This window comes from Bubalus bubalis, chromosome 5 (assembly GCF_019923935.1).
Source record: "Bubalus bubalis isolate 160015118507 breed Murrah chromosome 5, NDDB_SH_1, whole genome shotgun sequence".
NCBI lineage: Eukaryota > Metazoa > Chordata > Mammalia > Artiodactyla > Bovidae > Bubalus > Bubalus bubalis.
This window is the reverse complement of record NC_059161.1, coordinates 100790393-100814329: the sequence shown is the minus strand read 5'-3', so window position 1 is coordinate 100814329 and position 23937 is coordinate 100790393. Positions and strand designations below refer to the sequence as shown.

The following is a 23937-nucleotide window of genomic DNA, read 5'->3' as shown; positions in this document are numbered from 1 at the left end:
CCTAAATTCCCTCTATCTGAAACTCTCCTCTGCCTCTGTTAACTCATTCCTTTTCAAATGTCTAACCTTAAACTAATATGTTTTCATGCTTGCACACATAGACACAAACACATATTTGTACATTCACCAGGCATTATTCATCATGGTTAGTGTATAATATAAGTATACAAATGCATTATACTAATCATTCTTTTATTACTCAAAAATATTTTATGGAAACCCTTCCAAGTCATCCCGCATAGCTTTAACTGGTATATCATTTCATCTTAAAATAACATCATGTTGTCAACGAAAACCCATTCTGGACGGCAAAGTAATGTCTCTGCTTTTGAATATGCTATCTAGGTTGATCATAACTTTTCTGACAAGCAGTAAGCGTCTTTTAATTTCATGGCTGCAATCACCATCTGCAGTGATTTTGGAGCCCCCCCAAAAAAGTCTGTCACTGTTTCCCCATCTATTTGCCATGAGTGATGGGACTAGATGTCATGATCTTAGTTTTCTGAATGTTGAGTTTTAAGCCAAATTTTCACTCTCCTCTTTCATTTTCATCAAGAGGCTCTTTAGTTCTCTTCGCTTTCTGCCATAAGGGTGGTGTCATCTGTGTATCTGATGTTATTGATGTTTTTTCCGGCAATCTTGATTCCAGCTTGTGCTTCATTCAACCTGGCATTTTGCTTGATGTTCTTCGCATATAAGTTAAATAAGCAGGGTGACAATATGAAGCCTTGACATACTCCTTTCCTGATTTGGAACCAGTCTGTTGTTCCATGTCCAGTTCTAACTGTTGCTTCTTGACCTGCATACAGATTTCTCAGGAAGCAGGTCAGGTGGTCTGCTATTCCCATCTCTTGAAGAATTTCCCACAGTTTGTTGTGATCCAAACAGTCAAAGGTCTTGTCATAGTCAATAAAGCCAAAGTAGATGTTTTTCTGGAACTCTCTTGCTTTTTCCATGATCCAGCAGATGTTGGCAATCTGATCTCTGGTTCCTCTGCCTTTTCTAAATCCACCTTGAACATTTGGAAGTTCACACTTCATGTACTATTGAAACCTGGCTTGGAGAATTTTGAGCATTACTTTGCTAGCATGTGAGATGAGTGCAGTTGTGCAGTTGTTTGTACATTCTTTGGCATTGCCTTCTTTTGGGATTGAAATGAAAGCTGACTTTTTCCAGTCCTGCGGCCACTGTTGAGTTTTACAGATTTGCTGGCATTTTGAGTGCAGCACTTTTACAGCATCATCTTTTAGGATTTGAAATAGCTAAAATGGAATTCCATCACCTCCCCGTTATGCTCTTAAGGGCTAGATAAATCGATCCCCAGGTGTAGGATTAGTAGGAGAAGAGTTGAGTATTTTAGTTTCAAGAAATCTTGATAAAAGGCTTGCAATACTTCCATTTTTGACCATATTTATATGAGAGTCCCTCCTTTCCTAAAAGATACTTTTCTAGACTTCTCTACATAGGGACCCAGAATGAATTCTGCCACAGATCTCTAGTGGACTTTGGGTTATTCTCTTAGTTTGCATTGGCAGACCTTGAAAGAAAATCACTATGCAAATATCTTTGTGGTCACATTGAATGTTAAGACTGATACAAAGAATAGGAAAAGAATGGCCTCAGATAACACAGATGCCTCTTAGCAAAATAATCCGTGGCCTTTGAGCCTAGATTCACAGGAGTTCTATAGCTGTCTAGCTGTCTTTAATTTTCTGAGGGAAAGCATTGCAAACGTTTCCCAGAATATAATTCTCTGTGGTCGCCAGCTTAATATTCTGGCCAAGCCTAGTTAACGTCACTCTTATTCAGTCTTCTTGCCTGTGAATAAATAAAGTCTACATTTTGGAATAGCTCTGACAACTGGGGGAAGGATAATTTAGATACTTCTTTTTTTGATATATTTTTGAGTTGGAAATCTGACTATCTGTATTCCTAAATAGACCTTCCTTGGTGATTCACAGAGCAGTAAATTTCCTATAGAAAGCGTACAAAACTCATGAGCATGGCATTTAAGAATTTTGATAACTTGAATCTTACCAACTTTTTCTGGTTTTACCCCATAGCCCAATAAGTACCCTGTATGCAATTTAGACTATATTACTCTCTGAGTTACAATTTATATGCACTCAGCACTTCCCCATTTGCATTATCATCACTTATATTGTTCCCTCTGCTTAGGATATCTTTTCCCTCTACTGCATTTAATAATCCTATGCGTCATTCAACCCCTAACAAAATTATATTTTCTTCCTTAAAATTTTCCATGATTGATTAACCTGAAGTTGATCTCTCCTAATGCCTTAGTCCCAAGGACTCCTTTGGTCGCTCAGTGGTAAAGAATTCACCTACCAATGTTGGAGACACAGAATTGATCCCTGGCTAGGGAAGATCCCCTGGAGAAGGAAATGACAACCCATTTCCTTTTCCAACAATGACTTAAGACTATCACATTTTCCATATGTTATACTCATTTCCATATTGTGTTCTATTTTACCTAATATTGCAAATCATTAGATTGGGGATAATGTATCGCTAATGTTTATAATTTTTTCCAACGTTTTCTGCATGTAGAAGGAACCAAGAAAATATTTACTGGGTTCATTTATTATATTGAGACTACATAATGCAATATTTTATTATCAAATATATCTAGAGTTGAAGACTACCTATATAATATACTGTCTATGTGACCTTGGAGAAGTTATTCTGAATCTCTACTTTCTTGCTTGTATAATGGATATAATATCACCTACATTTCAGAATGATTATGAGAATTAATGATATGTGTGAAATACCTACCATATGTCTGACGTGTACATAATTAATATTAGATATTAGTTTTTTAAGAATAAATAAAATAAAGAGTTTTGGCTGCCAAAACATTAATAAATGCTTATTTATATATAAGCAGAAATGCTGCAGACAGGTTGAATGGAGGTTTGTATTTTGGCAGTTATTGTTGCTCTTGTTCTTTTTTGGAGGAAAAGCAAATTTTCTTGAGATCTCATAATGCTAATTCAGAACTTTGAAATTTATGAGGTTTAAATCTGGAGGTATTCAAAATACTGACATAGCTTTATTTTGTTTTTCATTTAAAATAAAAGCTAAAAACAATTCAAATGATGTTGAAACATTAAAAGTCTACTCCATATGTGTCATTGATTTAATTGTATTTGCATTTGAAATAAACATTCAGGAATGTTTGTTATGGTAGATCATCAAAGGAACAAAGGAGTAAGGAAAACTTTCAAATGATGAGAACAAGTCATAAGATACGACAGCCAGTTTGTAAAGGTCTCCACTGGCCCAATTCAGAACAATTTAAACATTAAGTTAAATAATTGTTTTCGTTTAGTTGCTAAGTCATGTCTGACTCTTTGCAACCCCATGGACTACAGCACGCCAAACTTCCCTGTCCTTCACTCTCTCCTGAGCTTTGCTCAAACTCATGTCCATTGAGTTGGTGATTGCTTCTTCTCCTGCCCTCAATCTTTCTTTTCCAGAATCAGGGTCTTTTCCAATGAGACAGCTTTTCAGTCAGGTGGCCAAAAGAGTGGAGCTTCACCTTCAGCATCAGTCCTTCCAATGAATATTCAGGGTTGATTTCTTTTAGGATTGACTGGTTGGATCTCCTTGCTGTCTAAGGAACTCTCAAGAGTCTTCTCCAACACTACAGTTCAAAAGCATCAATTCTTTGGTGCTCAGCCCACTTTATGGTTCACATAACTCACATCCATACATGACTACTTGAAAAACCATAGCTTTGACTATATGGATATTTGTCAGCCAAGTGATACCTCTGCTTTTTAATTATGTATCTAGGTTTGTCATAGCTTTTCTTCCAAGGAGCAATCATCTTTTAATTTCGTGGCTGCAGTCACCATCCACAGTGATTTTGGAGCCCAGGAAAATAAAAAAAGTAAAGTCTTTCACTGTTTCCATTTTTTCTGCCTCTGTTTGCCATGAAGTGATTAAATAAAAGGGAAAGTGGGCTTGGGGAAATAGGGTGAGCAGGTTGTATGATCAGACAGTGTTTCTTCACCATCACCTGATTCTCAGAAGGATTTGATAAGCTAGGGAAAGGTGGTTTGATGTTTCATATTCCAATGCTTGCTTAAGTTTCCAGTACTTTCTTAAATTCAAAATGAGACAACCTTCAAGAGGCCTTTGGGCTGGAGAAAAGCCTGGCAGTAATTTGGTGAGGTGAAGTAGCAGGCATTTTGTACAGATTTGTCAGTGTGGGCCAATATTTCAGTTTATTAATCATCTATGAGACAAAGATAGGGTTTTGGCAGATCTATGTTTGACTTTGTCAAAGGTTAACAAGGGAGTCATCTGTGAGTCTTATCTAAGTCATATGGTAAGGCTTGGTTTTGGCAGTAAGATATTTCCTAGAACACAGAAGTTTGGGGTCAATATCTGAACTACTGATAGTTTTCAGGAGCACAGGGCTCAAGTAAAATTTAACATTGTCAGTAGAAAATATTATGTTAGGCAATAGTAGTACAAGACAGTATTCATGCAATCAAAAATTTTAATTTTGTGGTGAGACATATACATAAGTATACATAAATCATACGTATATAAATCATACATCTAAAATTATACTGTTAATATAAGACTCTGAAGAGAAATAGAGAAAGAGAAGAGACTGGCTTGATGTATATAGAGGATTTTGGTTGTATTTATGTTATGTTCATTTGTAAAATCAAAAGTGGTAAGTCTAGAGTATGAGGTTTTTTGAGAGTCTTGGCTCTTAGGAGGAAGTTAATATATGATTACTAGGGGAATTTATTTTAATTTCAGTTTATTCATACAAATGCAAATGAAGAAAAACACATTTAAATGTTTTAAAGAAATTCTCTTTAGTTGTTAATTAGCAAAATACAGGACACAGAAGATGATAAAGATCAGCAAAGAAAACCTGAGCAAAGGAAACTGAAGGACTGTGAAGATAGTTTCAAGCCAGAAGACAAGCAACCTTGACATTGACCTTGATATAACCTAGGGAGGCATCGATATTTTGAACTATAAGTTGATCCAAATAAAACTTTAAGTTTAGAAAGTCTGATTTGAAAGCAGTGCATTAATTGGTTTGGAGAAGCAAATAAGAAATGAACTAATATAATGCTGTAAATAATTTAGATAATGTAGAATTAAACTAGGACTGTGAAATTCAGTCAGTCAGTCAGTTCAGTCACTCAGTCGTGTCCAGCTCTTTGCGACCCCATGAATTGCAGCATGCCAGGCCTCCCTGTCTGTCACCATTTCCCAGAGTTCACTCAAACTCATGTCCATCGAGTCAGTGATACCATCCAGCCATCTCATCCTCTGTCATCCCATTGGGTAGTTGCAAATAAAAATGTTCAAATATTCAGAGTTGGTGAAGAAGTGGGATTCAGTTGAGCAATTAATTACCCTTAAGAGGTTAAAAAAATAATATTTGTTAAATAATGGCCCCCAGACTTTCATCTTTAGTGAAAATAGACAAGTTCATTGTCAAACAGTTTTGGAGCTAATGGAAAAACTAAAAAAAAAAATAAGACAAAAAATCCCTTTGACTACATTGGAAAACCATCAACGCACAAGGTGGCAAGTACTCAAAGGACAAATCCCTGAGAAATAAAGTACAGGAGCTTAACTCAGCAATGGGGTTACGTGCCAGGTCATTTGCAAATATGACCATACTCATTTTTCTCCTTATATACCTGCTAATTTGCAGTATGATGTTTAAAGTTTTCCTTTCGAAAGTATATTTCTTTACCTCTTGAACCTGGACTGAAATTGTGACTTGCTTTGTGACCAGTACATTATGGCAGATGTAGCATTTTGCAATTTCAAGATTAAACCTGAAAAAAGTATCCTTTACTTCTGTTAATTCTCTTAAAACTCTAACCAACTGAAATATGGGCTGGGCTAGAGGAAGAGTAACATATGGATGGGCCTGTTGTCTTCACCGACAAATGATATCATATCAGTCACAGGGCAGAGCTGTTTAGTTGCCCAGGAACTCATCAAAGAAACAAGAGTAACTCAGTCAAGAAGAGAACTGCCCAGTGGCACTCAGACAAAATTGCTAACCCCTAGAATCATGAACTAAATCAATGACAATAAAATGAAAAGATTCCTAAAAATAATGTGTTTTATTACCGTTTACACAGGGACAGTTAGGATATCTGAATAGTTAAAAGTATATTAAAGCATTGAATCTGTAGACACCTCCCCAAAATGGATACTGCAAACCATACAATTTTTTACATGTCATTGTACTAATTTAGGGAAGAAATATTACTAATCGTACACAAAAAAAAGTGACTAAAAAAGCCTGTAGTAAATACCATATTTGTGATAATGAAAGGTCTTTCCCTTACCATATAAAATAAGAAGAGGATGTCTATAGCATTTCTACAATCTGGAAAAAGAAAATAATATTTATGTCACCAATTCTATTGAGCATTGTAGAATAGGTTCTTGGTTCTGATAGCAAAGTAAGATAAAAAACTTAGTAAAAGACTTAAGAATTGAAAACAAAAAGAGAAACTATGGTTTTTTTTTTTTTTTGCAGACATGATTATTTGTGTAGAAAATACAAAAATATTCTAAATAATATGTATTTTAAATAGTTATTTTAAAAATTGTAGGGATAATGAAATATCAGTAACAGATTTGGAAAATATTTTCCTTATGATAACAACAGAAAACCAAACAGAACACAGATAGTCTGCAAATCAATAGATAACTGTTATGGGTTAAATTGTGTTCACCCATTATTCATATGTGGAAGTACCTAACCCCTCATATGTAACATCATCTAGAGATGGATATTTACAGAAGATATCAAGTTAAAATGAGGTCATTTGACTGGGCTCTGAATCAGATTGGCTGATGTCCTTCTAAAACGGGAAAATTTGGACATGAAGTCACACACAGAAGACAATGTGAAGAATCATAAGAGGAAGACAGCCATCCTCAAGCCATGTAGAGAGCCCTAGAACAGATCCTCCCCCCACAACCCTCATAAGAAGTTGCTCAACAACCTGGTTTTGGATTTCTAGGGTCTAGAATTGTGAGATCAAGATGTCTGTTGCCTGAGCCACCCATCCTGTGGTACCTTGTTACGGCAGCTCCAGAAAATTTATATAGTCACTAACCCAAAATATTCCCTGGTGGCTCAGTTGGTAAAGAATCCACCTGCAATGCAGGAGACCTGGGTTCTAACCCAGGTTGGGAAGATCGCTTGGAGTAAGGAATGGCTATCCACTTCAGTATTCTGGCCTGGAAGAGTCCCATGGACTGTATAGTTGCAAAGAGTCGGACACAACTGAGTGACTTTCACTTTCACACTTTCAAAAGGCCTAAACAGATAGCTTATAAAGGAAGAAATATAAGTATTCATTAAAGTACTGATTAATGAAAATGTTGGGCTGGCCAAAAAGTTCGTTCTGGTTTCCACATAATCTTAGGGAAAAACCTGAATGCACTTTTTCGCCAACCCAATATAATCATATAAGGCTGGAAGTGAAAAAGTGAAAGTTTAGTCTCTTAGTCGTGTCTGACTCTTTTGAGACCCCATGGATTGTAGACTATCAGGGTTCTCTGTCCACAGGATTTTCCAGGCAAGAGTACTGGAGTGGGTTGCCATTTCCTTCTCCAGAGGATCTTCCCGACCCAGGGATTGAACCCAGGTCTCCCACATTGTAGGCAGACACTTTACCATCTGAGCCAACAGGGAGGAAGTGATTGGAAATCATATCAGAAAGATGATATCAATGTTCACTCATAATATCAACAAATAGATAAAGGAAAGGAGGGCAATTTCCATTTCAGGTGAACATGTTGAGAAGACTATCAGAATACACTGATAAGAGAAGTGCAGACTAGCCTAGTTTTCTCCTTGTTGTTTAGTCACTAAGTCATGTCCAACTCTTTGTGACCCCCATGCACTGGATCCCGGCCAGGCTCCTCAGTCCATGGGATTTCCCAGGCAAGAATATTGGAGTGGGTTGCCATTTCCTATTCCAGGGGTCTTCCTGACCAGAGATTATTGGCAGGTGGATTCTTAACACCTGAGCTGCCTGGAAGCCAAAGCCTAGTTTGCTACTGCTAAGTTGCTGCTAAGTCACTTCAGTTGTGTCTGAATCTGTGTGACCCCATAGACGGCAGCCCACCAGGCTCCCTCGTCCCTGGGATTCTCCAGGCAAGAACACTGGAGTGGGTTGCCATTTCCTTCTCCTCAGAGCATGCTAAAATGGGATGAGTCTGCTGATGCCACTTCCAGAAGAACTGTCAGAACTGCAAAAATTTAAATTGTGACAACACAAAATAATAATGAGGAAACAGCCTAGTATAAAGGAAGACAATTTACCAGCACCTATCAAAGTTAACATGTCAACTTTGAAGTGAAATATTTCAACTTATGGCAACATATATTTTAGGAAAAATATGTTTACCCATGTATATGGACTTCATTACTTTTCAAGAAAGAAAGAAAAATTGAAAACACTTTAAATGTCCAGTGGTAAAATATATTACCGGAGAAGGCAATGGCACCCCACTCCAGTACTTTTGCCTGGAAAATACCATGGACGGAGGACCCTGGTAGGCTGCAGTCCATGGGGTCGCGAAGAGTCAGACATGACTGAGCGACTTCACTTTCACTTTTCACTTTCATGCATTGGAGAAGGAAATGGCAACCCACTCCAATGTTCTTGCCTGGAGAATCCCAGGGATGGGGGAGCCTGGTAGGCTGCGGTCTATGGGGTCGCACAGAGTCAGACACAACTGAAGCGACTTAGCAGCAGCAGCAAAATATATTACTGTATGGGAATAACAGATTTTAATATGTGTAGACATGGAAAGAGCTCCAAGACAAGTCAGTTGCAAAACATGACTGCATGAACATTGTATTTTTTGCATTTTGTCTTGGGAAAAAACATGTATTGGAAGATACACATACACTCATTTGTAGATGTTAGAAAATCGGATAGGATTGTAACAAATGCTTCTGTCAAGGTAATTTACTTCTACAGAGTAACTGGTTTTGTCTTTTATAATGTCTTTGAAAGATTGAATCTAGAGTTGTATTATTAACACTTCTGGCTTTATTTTTCTGATAAATGGTATCCTCATGGTTCTTATTATATTTGCCAGAAAATAAAGGAATTAAAATTGGTTCTCTTTTTCTCATGAAGTTACTTGAAGGCCAAATATGAGAATGGAATTAAACCATAGTTCAAAAAGATACATGTACCCCAGTATTCATTGCAGCACTATTTACAATAGCCAGGACATGGAAGCAATCTAAATGCCCATTGGCAGATGAATGGATAAAGAAAATGTGGTACATATGTACAGTGGAATATTACTCAGCCATAAAAAGAAATGAAATTGGGTCATTTGAATGATATGTATTGACCGAGATTCCATCAAAAGAGTGAAGTAATTCAGAAAAAGAAAAACAAATATCATATATTAACGTATATATGTGGAATCTAAGAAAATGGCACAAATAGAACTATTTGGAGAGCAGGAATGGAATCCCCATGGACAGGGGAGCCTGGCGGTGGGCTGCAGTCCACAGGGTCACAGAGAGTCAGGCATGACTGAAGTGACTGAGAATGCAAGCACGCATGCAGTAGAGACTCAGAAACAGGGAGGGAAGAGGAGGGTGGTATGAATTGGGAGATTAAGATTGATATATATATATATATATATATATATATATATATATTATCCGTGTCAAATAGATGGGCTTCCCCAGTGGCTCAGCTGTAAAGAATCTGCCTGCAGTGCAAGAGATGCAGGAGACTCGGGTTCGATTCCTGGGTTGCAAAGATCCCCAGGAGAAGGGCATGGTAACCCAATCCAGTATTCTTGCCTGGAGAATCTCCGTATACCAAGGAACCTGGTGGCCTACAGTCCATAGGGTCACATAGAGTCGAACATGACTGAAGCGACTTAGCACATATGTATAAAATAGACAGTTAGTGGAAGGCTGCTGTATAGCACAGGTAATTGAGCTTCATGCTCTGTGATGACCTAGAGGTCTGGGATAGGGAAGCGGGTGGGAGGGAGGTCCAAGAGGGAGAAGATATATGAGTACACATAGCTGATTACAGACCATTGTAAAGCAATTATATGCCAACAAAAAGATGATTAAAAGTAATAATAAAGCAATGCTATTTATAATTTTATTTAATGGCAAATAAATCCAAATACTGAAAGCTTATATATGCAACAGTGATGGCAGAAATAGCACAGAATGAGATCTGTGATGGGCACAGTGAACTTTTAATTATAACAAAATTCTAGGCAATCAGTATGTTCCTCCAGTGCGGTGGCAAAGACATTGGATACTGGAGACTGATACACTTCCTTAATATGTTACTGGAAGTTATTATTCCTGTGACTCAGTTTCTTCAACTGTAAAATAGAATTAGTACTAGAACTTATTAATATTAATGCTTTTCTCATAGAGTTCTGAAGGTTAGCAAAGTGAACACACAGAAGACCATCTTGCATATAATACATTGTCAATATTTGGAATGTAACACTGTGATTGATTATGGTCACTTAAAATAACTTTGGAGATGTGTCTATTGTCACAGATATTCAGGAAGATAAATCAGGTCATGAAGTAAAGTTGTATAATTAGACGTAGATGACTGTGTGCCTTGCTATTCATTATTTGACTTTGCTAATGAGATTGAATGGAAACCTGGGACATTAATAGCTGTCTTATTACTGGCTGATTCATCAGTGAAAATCTCAAAGCCAGGGAGAAATATTGAGGTTCTTACAGTGGAGCATTCCAATTTCCTTTGAATAAGAAGAAAGTGAAGAGTGCTAGAAACGTGTGTTTAAAAAAAAAAAAATGAGAAAAGGCAAAGAACTGTAATAGAAAACTATTGTAGATGGCATTCATTTGTTAGTCATGACTAAGCTCAGTGGTAGACCCATTTCCTTTATAATTCTGCAGAAAGATGGTAAATTTATCAAATTCCTCAGTCATAAAAATTTTATATTTTTAAAAAATGAATTACCTCCTACGTGTTCAAAGTTTTACATAAGTTGCTCCATGTAACATATAACAATCTCATGAGGTCATGTAGCACTGCCTTTTACAGACAAAGAAACTAAAGAGAGAATTTGATCCATTTTCCTATAAGTTGAATACAGAATGCGTCAACCCAGTTTTCACTAAAAACCTGTTTATACAGTGGACTCTCTTTCAGTGAAGGGCTGCATTTAACTGTTGCCTAAACCAGAGACTTGGCAACATCAATGACTAGCTCCTTCCCACTCTTTCCTTGTAACATACACACAGAATACAAAAATTTTAATTATATATCATAGATTCAATTTTATATGTTTTGCTGAAATCAATCCAAGCTTCTCTGTCTCTAGTGCTTTGAATCTAAATTAGGCGAACACAGTCTTTTCCCTGGATTATTGCAATGGTAACTTCCTCCACTGCCTACTTTTCTCCACATCTTTCCTTCCTCCAGTGCATTTCCCAGTTTGTAGCCAGAGAAGTCTTTCCAAAACATAAAGCTGACAGGTCAGTCCCTGCTTAAAACTCTCCAGTTGCTTCTCCTTGTTTTCAAAACAATGCTCATCCTCCTAACCATGTTAAGAGACTTGCATTCTTTTGCTCATATTCTCCACATCCTCATTTCAGAAGCAGATTTCTTACCCACTAAATCCTCCTCCAAACCTTCTGACATTTATACACGTATTTTCATTTTTATTAGTATTTATACATGCATTTCCTTTCCCTATAGCTAAATTCTACTTATCTTTCAAAGCTCATTTTAAGTTATTTTTTAATTGAAGAATAATTGCTTTACAGATTGTTGTTGTTTTCTATCAAACAGCAGCTAGAATCAGCCATAGGTTCACCCACGTCCCCTCCCTCCCATCTCCCTCCCTATCCCACCCCTCTAGATTGTTACAGAGCCCCTGTTTGAGTTCCCTGAGTCTTATAGCAAATTCCCATTGGTATCTATTTTACATATGGTATTGTAAGTTTATTACTCTCTCCAGGTAGCTCAGATGGCCTACAATGCAGGAGACCCGGGTTCGATCCCTGGGTCGGGAAGATCCCCTGGAGAAGGAAATGGCAACCCACTTCAGTACTCTTGCCTGGAAAATCCCATGGGCTGAGGAGCCTGGTAGGCTACAGTCCATGGGGTCGCAAAGAGTCGGACACGATTGAGTGACTTCACTTCACTTCTTCTGTACACCTCAGCCTCTCCCTTCTCTCCTCCCTCTGTGTCCGTAGGTCTGTGCTCTATGTCTTTTTCTACATTGCTACCATGCAAATAAATTCATCAGTATCATCTTTCTAGATTTCATATATGTATGTTGCTGCTACTGCTAAGTCGCTTCAGTTGTGTCCGACTCTGTGCGACCCCATAGACGGCAGCCCACCAGGCTCCCCTGTCCCTGGGATTCTCCAGGCAAGAACACTGGAGTGGGTTGCCATTTCCTTCTCCACTGCATGAAAGTGAAAAGTGTGTTTTATATATATGTGTGTGTGTTAGTATACAATATTTATATTTATCTTTCTGACTTACTTCACTCTGTATAATAGGCTCTAGGTTCATCCACTTTATTAGGACAGACTCAAATGCATTCCTTTTTGTGGCTGAGTATTATTCCATTGTATAGATGTATCACAACTTCTTTATCCATTCATCTGTTGATAGACATCTAGATCAAACTGCATATATTTTGTATCACTTTTAGCAGGAAGTCTTCCTTGGATTCATGACTCTAATCTCTAACCGCCTGTGTGTGCCAGTTAATCATTTTTAACTTTACCCTATCAGGTATAGTTCCTAGGCTTCACAGACAACTATTTCCTTGTGTACATTTTTTCCATGCACATACACACTTGCTATGACATATACAGATACACACACAAATACACACCCTACTTGTTCATTCATTCCTTGCGTAAGATCTTAGCATAGTAAATTTTTCTGAGCTCTGTCTTTTATATTGGCAAAATTAGAACTAAGTACCTACCTTATTATCTTGCAAAGTCCATATGAGAAAAATAGGGAAAAAATTACATATGCATGTATATATGATAGATAAGTCTTTCTTTCGTGATAATAGTTAACAAGTTTGTTCAAACTTCACTGTAATTACTATAGTGACTGACTGATTTTTAGAGGCATTTTGCTTTGTCCAATACTTCTTTAGTAGTAGTAGAAATTTGAAAAGGGGTGCTTTTTCAGTGGACTTCATTTCCTACAAACCAAGGGTGAAGAAAACCCCCTCCATTCTGTCCTGGTTCTACCCAAGTTTGTCCCCCAGTGTCAGAATCTATCTAAATCTCTGAGCTACATTGGTTCCAATCAAATGTCTTGCTGTAAAGCTTGAAGGACCTGAGAAAAAAGTGTGGTGATGTCATGGAAAATATCTGTATTTACAAGTGGTATCTGATATACTATGTTATAGATGCAAAAGATGCACAGTGTTATTCTGGAAACTAGCCTGGCTAGTTATCAATGCAAAATAAAATCTTGTTTTTAAGCTGCTTTTTTTAAAATTCCTTTTTAGATGAACTAATAAAAATAAAACATCCTAATAATTAGGTTTCAATTCATCTAGACTTTGCTTAAAATGCAAGGGTTTGTGATCATGGCCAAAGTGGGTAGAGCCAAGTGAAGAATTTGGGAGGCCCTCATGCCTTTTCTTTCTGTGTTAGACAGGACTATGAAGAGCTAGAAAAGCAGCTGAAACAAGTCTTTAAGGAGCGAAGCACCATCCTCCGTCAGCTGACAAAGACATCAAGAGAACTTGATGGAATTAAAACCAACCTTCAGGTGAGATGAAAACTAATTTTCTCAGCAGCCAAGTATAGGGAATCACCTAGTTTGTCTCAGTGGATTGATACATGAAGACTTCCACAATTTTTTTTTTACTAGTTTTGAATATATTCCTGGGCTTGAACATGGGAGTTACTATTTATTATTATATGAGCTTTGAAAAGAAATGTCATTTGAAATGCAGTCTAAGCATCCAGGAATGAGAAATTTGGGTGCTTGGCAAAGCCCTCAGTTTCTCACAGCTTCTAAGATCAACTTGACCCCTGTGTTTTTTATATTACAAAATGATGAAAAGCAATTATGGCCAAGACTTAAATGAATATATAAATGATCTCTAGGAGAGAACTTTAAATTCCACAAAAGATAGTTCTGAAAATTCTTTGATAAACCTCATTACTACAGCGGGTAAATCCTCACAAAGGAAAGTGTCATCTGTGAAAATGTATTAACATTCAGTGAAATCTCAAGTAAAAACCAAACACAATACCTATACTTGAAAAGAAAAGTTTCTGAAATATCTGAGAATATATTTTAATATTTTCCTTTAACATTGTAGTTATTGAATATACAGCGTACCCCAAAAGCTTTGCATGTGTTATAGAATTTAATTCTCATAATATACCAATGAGAATAGGCATCATAAATGTGATTTTTCTTGCTATACATGAGGAATCATGCTTGAATGTCACAAGGGAAGCCAGAATTTAAATACAACCAGTCTGACTCAAAGCTGGTCTGTTAGTTATTTCCCAGAAGCACGTTTCTGAACCTTGCGTAATCACCATTGTTCTTAGCTTTCTAGTCCTGTGACAGCGACGATGGTGTCAGTAATCACTGCGGTGGCAGTGTATTGAATGTGGTCTCTTGTGTTAGGTACTCTTTCTTCATTTTTTAAAATTAATTTTCACATGATAATTATGCTATGATTATTATTAGTCTCATTTTATAGGTAAGAAAACAGAGTTAGAAAAGGGCTCGGAAACTAAGAGCACGAGGACAGCTGGGAGATAGGTCTGCTATTTTGAAGCCAACACCCAAGCTCACATTCCAGAAGCTGTATTACATCTTGAGAACATGAAAATAGAAAAGTCACTTAGACTCCAAGAGGACACAGTGACAGGTAGCATGCTGGTGACAGCCCAGGAACAACAGTTCCATGGTGGAAGTATACACGGACATTAGGGATGCACTTAGAGGGCAAAACTAATACAATTTTGTAAAGTTTAAAAAAAAAAAAAATGACTGTGTATTGATTGCCATAGGAAGCCAATGCCAGAACTGTACCTTTTCATTAAGTGGAAATTCAAAAATTTTACGAGACAACAAAGAATATTTGACACTTGTACCTTCTTAGAGGAATAGAACATCTGGCACTGAGAATTTTCTAAGCATGTAGTGAAAGAAATGCCATAAGCGGTCAATCTTTACACTATTTCCAGGGTTCTCAGTCTCTCTGGACCTGTAGCCTGATAAGACATCTAATTACAGCCTAGGAAATTATTTGAAAGAAATGTATAATTTTGTGCACAGTTACCTTTTTAAAAGAGGAACAAGTCAATCCCTAAATGTATTTGAAATTTGTAAATTTTTTGCCAGTCATTGTACAAGGTGAATTTTTAAATTTTTTCTTGTTAAATCTCCTTAACAATATCTTCAAAAAATTATGATAACTTTTTTATAATTTTGAAATGAGGAAACAAGATTCAAATAGGTCAAAGAAATTTCCCAAAGGCATACATCTAATAAATGAGTAAATATTGCTAATTGTACATATTTTATTTTCCAATAGGGCCTCATAAATATATGATCTTTGTAAGTCTTGTTCATCTCTGTAACCATAACGCCTGAATGGCTTAGTAATACTGATCAGTCAATAAACATTGTATTGATTAATTATTAGGTATATCAATCTTTAGTATCCTCAAAGTCATCAAAATTATTTTCCAAGATGTGCATCTCACTTCTCTGCCATTGCTGGGGAAATGATTATTTATTAAGTGCTGTCCTGCTCTTTAATTCCATACACTTTGCAGAGCCCCATCTGTCTACCTGCTCTTTTTGCCTTTATATTTCTTTATCTTGTACTTTTGTACTTCTTCAATTTCTTGAAGAAAAGATGGTGACTTTTTAATTTTGGTTTCCTTTACAATGCCAGAGTATAGCAGATAGCGAAATGAATAAGCATATTTATGCAAAGTTGTCACACATATATTATCCCCTTTGAGTTTTCCAATAACTGTCTACTGTTGTTCACTCGTTGTGTCTCTTTAAACCGCATGGACTGCAGTTTGCCAGGCTCCCCATCCTCCACTGTCCTCTGTGGCTTTTATAAATTTTGTGTGTAATAGTTGTTCAGCTGTGTCCAGCTCTCTGCAACTTCATGGACTGTAGCCCACCAGGCTCCTCTGTCTATGGCATTCTCCAGACAAGAATGCTTAAGTGTGTTGCCATTTCCTTCTCCAGGAGACCTTCCCGACTCAGGGATCAAACCCGGGTCTCCCTTAATTGCAGGCAGATTCTTTACCATTTGAGTTACCTGGGAAGCCCTAAATTTGAAATCCCACAGTTTATCTAAATGTTAGTTCAGTTCAGTTCAGTTCAGTCCAGTCTCTCAGTGGTGTCCGACTTTTTGCGACCCCATAGACTGCAGCACACCAGGTCTTCCTGTCCATCACCAACTCCCGGAGTGTACTCAAACTAATGTCCATTGGGTCGATGATGCCATCCAACCATCTCATCCTCTGTTGTCCCCTTCTCCTCCTGCCCTCAATCTCTCCAGCATCAGAGTCTTTTCCAATGAGTCAGCTCTTCACATCAGGTGGCCAAAGTATTGGAGTTTCAGCTTCAACATCAGTCTTTCCAATGAATATTCAGGACTGTTTTCCTTGAAGATTGACTGGTTTGCTCACCTTGCAGTCCAAGGGACTCTCATGAGTCTTCTCCAACACCATAGTTCAAAAGCATCAATTCTTTGGCACTCAGTTTTTTTTATAGTCCAACTCTCACATCCATACATGACCACTGGAAAAACCGTAGCCTTGACTACATGGACCTTTGTTGGCAAAGTAATGTCTCTGCTTTTTAATATGCTGTCTAGGTTGGTCATAACCTTCCTTCCAAGGAGCAAGCATCTTTTAATTTCATGGCTGCAGTCACCATCTGCAGTGATTTTGGAGCCCAGAAAAATGAAGTCTGTTACTGTTTCCACTGTTTCCTCATCTATTTGCTATGAAGTGATTGGACCAGGTGCCATGATCTTAAGTTTTCTGAATGCTGAGCTTTAAGCCAACCTTTTCAGTCTCCTCTTCCACTTCCATCAAGAAGCTCTTTAGTTCTTCTTCATTTTCTGCTGTAAAGCTGGTGCCATCTGCATATCTGAGGTTATTGGTATTTCTCCTGGCAATCTTGATTCCAGCTTGTGCTTCATCCAGCCCAGCATTTCTCATGATGTACTCTGCATGTAAGTTACATAAACAGGGTGATGATATACAGCCTTGATGTACTCCTTTCCTGATTTTGAACCAGTCTGTTGTTCCATGTCCAGTTCTAACTGTTGCTTCTTGACTTGAATACAGATTTCTCAGGAGGCAGGTCAAGTGGTCTGGTATTCCCATCTCTTGAAGAATTTTCCACAGTTTGTTGTGATTCACAGTCAAAGGCTTTGGCATAGTCAATAAAGCAGAAGTATATGTTTTTCTGGAACTAATCCCACAATTTATCACACAAGGAAGTTGAAAGGCAGATTTTGTGACCTGCCCCAGGTCATATAGCCGTGATGCACTTTGAAATGTAAATTAGATGGTTAGTGATTTCCCCTCAACCCTCCTCTATCCTGTTTTCTTCTTCGAGCTATTCTTTCCAAGGGCTTCCCAGGTGGTGCTAGTGGTAAAGAAACCACCTGCCAGCGCAGGAGATGTAAGAGACGTGGGATCGATTTCCAATTCGATCCCTGAATTGGAAAGATCTCCTGCAGAAGGAAATGGCAACTCACTCTAGCATTCTTGCATGGAGAATTCCATGGACAGAGGAGCCTGGCAGACTGCAGTCTATGGGGTCACAAAGAGTTGGACATTGCTGAAGCGACTTAGCTGGAATACATGCACTCTTTGCAAATAAACGCAGCATCTTTTATTGGCTATTTCCTAATAATGACCTCAATCATTTTAGGAAAGATTCTTCTTTTGTGAAGTTCACTCTACCACATGCCTATCAGAACACTTAACTTACTGTATGAAAATTGTTCGTAGCTTTAGGATGAAAAATTGGTGAAGGCAGACACCATGCCTTTGATGTTAAATAAATATTAAGTAAACAAAGTATTTGCCATTCTTGTTAATGTTTTACTTGTCATAGGTGCTCTTCCTACAAACAATATTATTGTCTCTATTTCAACTTTTAATATCTAGAAGGATCTGTTACCATGTTAAATAGTTTATTGGGTATAAATAAGAAAGTTCTTATTGAAGGCTTAACAAGATAGCTTACCTAATGAGAAAAGCTCAGTGGAGTTCGCTGTTTTGATTCACAGTCTATCAATGCTAAATTTGCCAGAGTAAATATTTGCCAGGTGGTATTTTTTTTTCCTTAATCCACTATCTGTACAGTACCATTACAATTTGCACTGGTCCTAGTATTTTTAATATGTATTCTAATACATTACTTATAAATAATAGATAGACACGGCCAAATAGGTACATGCCATTTGACTGCTTTGATTTTGAATGTATTATTATTTAGCTTATTATAGAGGTCTTTTATGTCTCCTTTTGTTTGTAGAAACTATGCCAAAACAAGTTTCACATGCCTGCAGAGAACATGGTAAAACTTCGAATGAAGAACAGATAATATATTTTATATTCCATTATGGAGCTACCCTGGTGGCTCAGACGGCAAAGAATCCACCTGCAATGCAGGAGATTGGAATTCAATCCCTGGGTCAGGAAGATCCCCTGCAGAAGGGAATGGCAACCCACTCCAGTATTCTTGCCTAGAGAATCCCATGAACAAAGAGTCTGATGGGCCACAGTCCATGGTGTTGCAAAGAGTCGGACATAACTGAGTGACTAAGCAAAAACACAGGCATATTCATTTAAAAAGACACCTAGATATTTGGAGAGTACTTTCTCTTTCATTGAACCTCTAAAGACTGAAACTCAGTTCATATCCTTTCACTCACTGTGTAGCACTTTCCCTAGCTGGTGTCATAAACTGTGTGTCCTGAGAGCCAAGGGGCCATCATAGCCTCATTTGCGCGTTCTTACTTCAGGGCACACCTTGTGCCATAAACACAACAGTAAAGTCAGCTTCAATCTATCACCTGAATAAGACTTCCTTTTCCCAATTTTCTTATCAGAATTTGAAAAACGATGAGATATCTGCTAAAACTGATGTTCAGAAGCTTCTGGAAATAGGTCAAAAACAAAGGTAAGGCTGCATTCTTTTATTTTCTCAGTTCTTTTTTTTCCATCGCCAAAATTCATCCAGCAACTTCACATGAATAAGTTTATTTTAAATGCATTCATTTCTTTATAACCTTATTTACATTTTAATATATGAGAATCTTGCTCAAATCACTATATATATATATATATATATATATATATATATATATATGGGGGCACTTGAGATTCTGTATTTGTAGTATGTTCCCTGGTGGATGCTAATAGTGACCATGCCTATATGCAGATCTCAATTCAGCTATTAAGGATCTGGAGTATGTTCCTCTATTATCTTATAAGATGGAGCCATAAGTCTGCCCATCAATATACAGATCCAACAGCTTTGACATAGTGGGCCATTTTTAATAGTATCACAGCTTGATCCTGGTGATAATTGGGTTGGTAAGGAATGGGGTAATTTTATTAATAGCATAATAGAACATTTTTATTACTGTTACTTTATTTTTAAAGGAAGTGAAGTATGAACTAGATTTATACCTAGTATTAAAAAAAAAACCTTATGACTTGAAATTGCTTGTCTAACAAACACATTAAAAAGCCAAGGTATTATAAGGTAAAAAAGAGCTAGCCTTTGTATTTGTTACACATTTATTAGAGGCTCTGCTGGTTTTATATATATACATACATTTTTTGTTTCAATACTACAATTACAGAGTAGTTATTATTGTCCCCATTCAATAAATGGGAAATTGTTGCTCAAAATGCTTAAGCAAGCTGCTGAGAGTTGTATTAAATTGGAATTTGCTCTGCTGTATCTTACCTATAGTCACACCCTTTCAAGTTAGTCTACCTATCCAAGGCAGAAAGCTGTTTAAGAAGCTGGCAGGCAGTACACTATGTACCCTCTGCTTACCATCTTGTGTCTTCTCCACTGTCTTTGCCTCTTGACCCAGAAACCTCATGTCATTGAGGCAGTGACATGTTAAAAATACCAAATCGAGCATCTCTTCTTGACTCTTTTCAGTATTTCAATGAAATCTTTATTTCTTGAACATGAAATTCTCTCCAGAGTCCAATATTAAAAAGATCTCATGTAAAATATAGGTCTGAGCATGTTTTCAAAAGTACATAATTTTAACCTATTTTTACTGGTTTGAAATCATCCACCTTTTAAAACACATAAGCATTTGTGGTTCACTGAGTTAGTGGAGAATTATCAGCCATATTTTCAATAGGAATAGCTAATTAAAGCAGACCAAGTGTCACTGAAAGTTATTAGCTTTGCAGACTCTCCCATGTTTGGAAAAGATAATTAGCAAAAACATAAAAGTAGAAATGACTTCTGCATAATCCATGTGCAACACCAGTGAGGGGATTGCATTGACTGAAGAGGACAGAGTGAGTCAGGAAAGATTAGAAAACGAGGCTGTCACACGTAGACGGGGGCCATTCTTGAAAGTTGGCTGAAAGTGGACTTCAACAGAAGGCTCATTTAGGTAGCTCTGAAAAAGGATGATACAATGTAAAATGCATTTTAGGGGAATTATTCTGACAACATCGTTCAAGGCAGAAAGAAAGAGGCATAGACCAGGTTGAGAAAAGGTGGCCTAGAGAAGAGGACAGAGAGACTTCATCAGCAAGCACCAGGGCGTGAAGACAACAGCGTCAGTGTTTCTTATTGCACAAGAAACACAGATGAAGAGACAGGCTTATGCATGATGTGGAAAACGAAAAACGTATTCCTTTAGTTTGCTGCTATTTTCTTAAGTTATCTAAGGCTGTTTCTACATGACACTCAAAATATCCATGCAAACAAGGAAAAATATGACTAGAGTTGTTAAGAATTTCAGGTCATCATCATATTTGGCAGGGTATATGAATGGCAGATGATGGACCAAGTCTTTCAATGAATGGATTAAATGGAGCAAATATTTTGGAATTATGCTTTCCAAGTTTCATCCAAAACTATAAAATTTGCTTAAAATGCATAACTTATGTAATGCACAAAGTCAGAATGGAAAATTCAAACAAATCACCTATAAATAGGTGATTTCTCAAAAGTGTAATGCATTTGATATGTTTTTTTTTTTCTGTTTAGTTAGAGATATATAAAAATCATGATTATCTGAATGTGAAAGAGGCTATGTATCTCATTTCCAAAATAAGAGAGATTGATAAATAGTAAAAGAGAAAAACCTTCTCCGACTATAAATAGTATTAATTGGTTGCGAATTTAGAAGTATTATCAGAGCTGGAAAGATTATAATGTATTGCAGATTCCATCTAGGTATATACCCGATTCCCAGTAATTCTTTGTCCTCTGGGATTATCACCTGGTCCTTCCCTAGAGAAATGGTTTCTAGACTACTTTTTATCTGACTCTGATATCACTGGATACAGATAATTAGCTCAAGGTGGCCAGCAAAACAAAACTGAATCAATTAGAATTTCCCTCTTGGAATTGTGTGCCAAGAAGCAACCAATGAAATCTCTCTGTTTAGCTGTACTAGATTATAAGTAAGTAAACTCAGAGAATATGAGGTGGCCATAAATAACCAGGTAGAGCAGCATATCTTTCCACCAAGAGGTACAGAAAAAGGAGTGTGTGTGGGTGTGCACACACGCACACAGAATTTTACATGAGAGAGAGAGAAAGTTGCATTGACTCTTGATTTTTACATTTACAAAAATATTTAGACAGCCTAGGCAATATTCATAAAAGGATCTTCAAGTTGATGGAGAGACTTTTAAGCCATACCATGTGAGGAGTGAGATTATGCAACCACAAAATAGAGACCCTGGGGGATAGAAGAGTACTCAATAATTTGGAGAAGGAAATGGCAACCCACTCCAGTATTCTTGCCTAGAAAATCCCATGGACAGAGGAGCCTGGTGGGCTACCATCCATAGGGCCACACAGAGTCAGACACAACTGAAGCCACTTAGCATGCATGTATGTCTTGAAAATAAAAAGGAATGATATATTTTAAGCTCTACAATGGTTGCTGCATAGAGATTCTAAGAAAGCGGTTTTGGACTCTGTGTACTAATGGATTTTACTATATTGAGTTCTCTGAAAAGGAAAAGAATGCCTGGGATAGCAGCAAGATTTCTTTCTGTGATGTTACTGCAATATAGGCTGGTAACCATTCGAAAAAAATACCTTCCTGTAGGGTGAGGCATTTTTATGTTTATAATTGGAAATGGAAGATGTGTGAAAGAGCTGCCTTTTAAAATTCCTTGTAACCATGCAATTCTATGCTGAAATATACTCAGCATTGGAGAAGCCTGTCACAGTTCTTTAGAATTCAAGTTTCAGTTCAGTGCCAGATAGGGACCTAGAAAAGCTCTATCCTGTGCAAATCTCACTTGGTGGACAGGGATGGTCCTTGAGCAAGTCAGCAAGAATTTCTCATTGAAGTAAAACTCACCAAGTTTGGGGGGTTTGGGGACACCTAAAGCATGAGAGCAGTGAGAATGTCCAGAAATAAGCTTGAAAAATCTAAGAGGAGATGGAGATATTCAAAAGTTTCAAAAGGATTGCTTTGCCATTCTGGTGAATAGCTTTCCTTGCCGTGAAAATGTGCAGAATTCTGTTTCTCCAGTTTTTGTTAACAGCTTCTGCAGTTTACTTTTTTTTTCTTACTCCCCATTGCCTATAGATGTCAGTATGTGGGTATTTTTTAATATATATGTATATATATATTGGATTTTATAAAATTTATATTTTATAATTTAAAACATATGTATCACTTTAAAAATAAAAATGAGAATTTTAAAATCCAGAAGTAATAAATAATTATTATAAGATTCTAATATAAAAGTTTTTAGTTGGAAATATAGTATTCCTAGGGCTTTCCTGATAGCTCAGCTGGTAAAGAATATGCCTGCAATGCAGGAGATCGTGGTTCGATTTCTGGGTCAGGAAGATCCCCAGAGAAGGGACAGGCTACCCACTCCAGTATTCTTGGGCTTCCTTGGTGGCTCAGACGGTAAAGAATCCTCCTACGAAGGCAGAGACCTGGGTTTGATTCCTGGGTTGAGAAGATTCCCTGGAGGGGCATATGGCAACCCACTCCAGGATTCTTACCTGGAGAATCCCCATGGACAGAAGAGTCTGGCCGGCTAACAGTCCATGGGGTCACAAAGAGTCAGACACGACTGCGCGACTAAACACACAGATCATGATAGTCCTGTTGTATTTTTATTCAATACTTGTTGAATATTTGAGTGTTAGGAATAGAACGTGGATCCTTCCGTCCTTCTTTTTCTCTCTGTCTCTCTCCCTCAATAGAGATATTGTAATGACTCTCTAGAATTTGAGCACATATGGTCCAGAACACAGTTCCACTACCTCTTTATGTATCAGTTTTCCATTTGCAATAAGATACTACAATTTGATGTGAAGTTTATTGAGTGCCTGGTGTACTATAAGCCTACAATATAGGTAGACGTTCATAGTATATTGTGTCACAAGTCTTTGTGAAAAATATCAGAAGCAATCATGGAAATCCAGATTTTAAGTATCTGTATGTGGCACTTTGGGGGCTTGCCAGGTTGCACCTAATAGTAAAGAACCCGCCTGTTAATGCAGGAAACTTAAGAGATGAGGGTTCAAACCTTTGGTCAGGAAGACCCCCTGGAGAAGAAAATGGCAACCCACTCCAGATTCTTGCCTGGAGAATCCCATGGGCAGA

The 23937-nt window shown here is 37.4% G+C and overlaps 1 protein-coding gene across 4 annotated transcripts in view; it reads left to right on the top strand.

The window, feature by feature from the left end:
- Nucleotides 1-23937, top strand: part of LUZP2 (leucine zipper protein 2) — a 518159-nt gene that overhangs the window by 220297 nt on the left and 273925 nt on the right. For 3 of the 4 annotated variants that reach the window (XM_044943452.2, XM_025286284.3, XM_025286283.3), the window contains exons 2-3: nt 13721-13838; nt 19195-19265. In XM_044943452.2, coding sequence (XP_044799387.2) covers nt 13721-13838; nt 19195-19265 — 189 coding nt within the window. The remainder of the gene's footprint in view (nt 1-13720; nt 13839-19194; nt 19266-23937) is intronic. The other variant, XM_006064754.4, reaches the window with a different exon arrangement.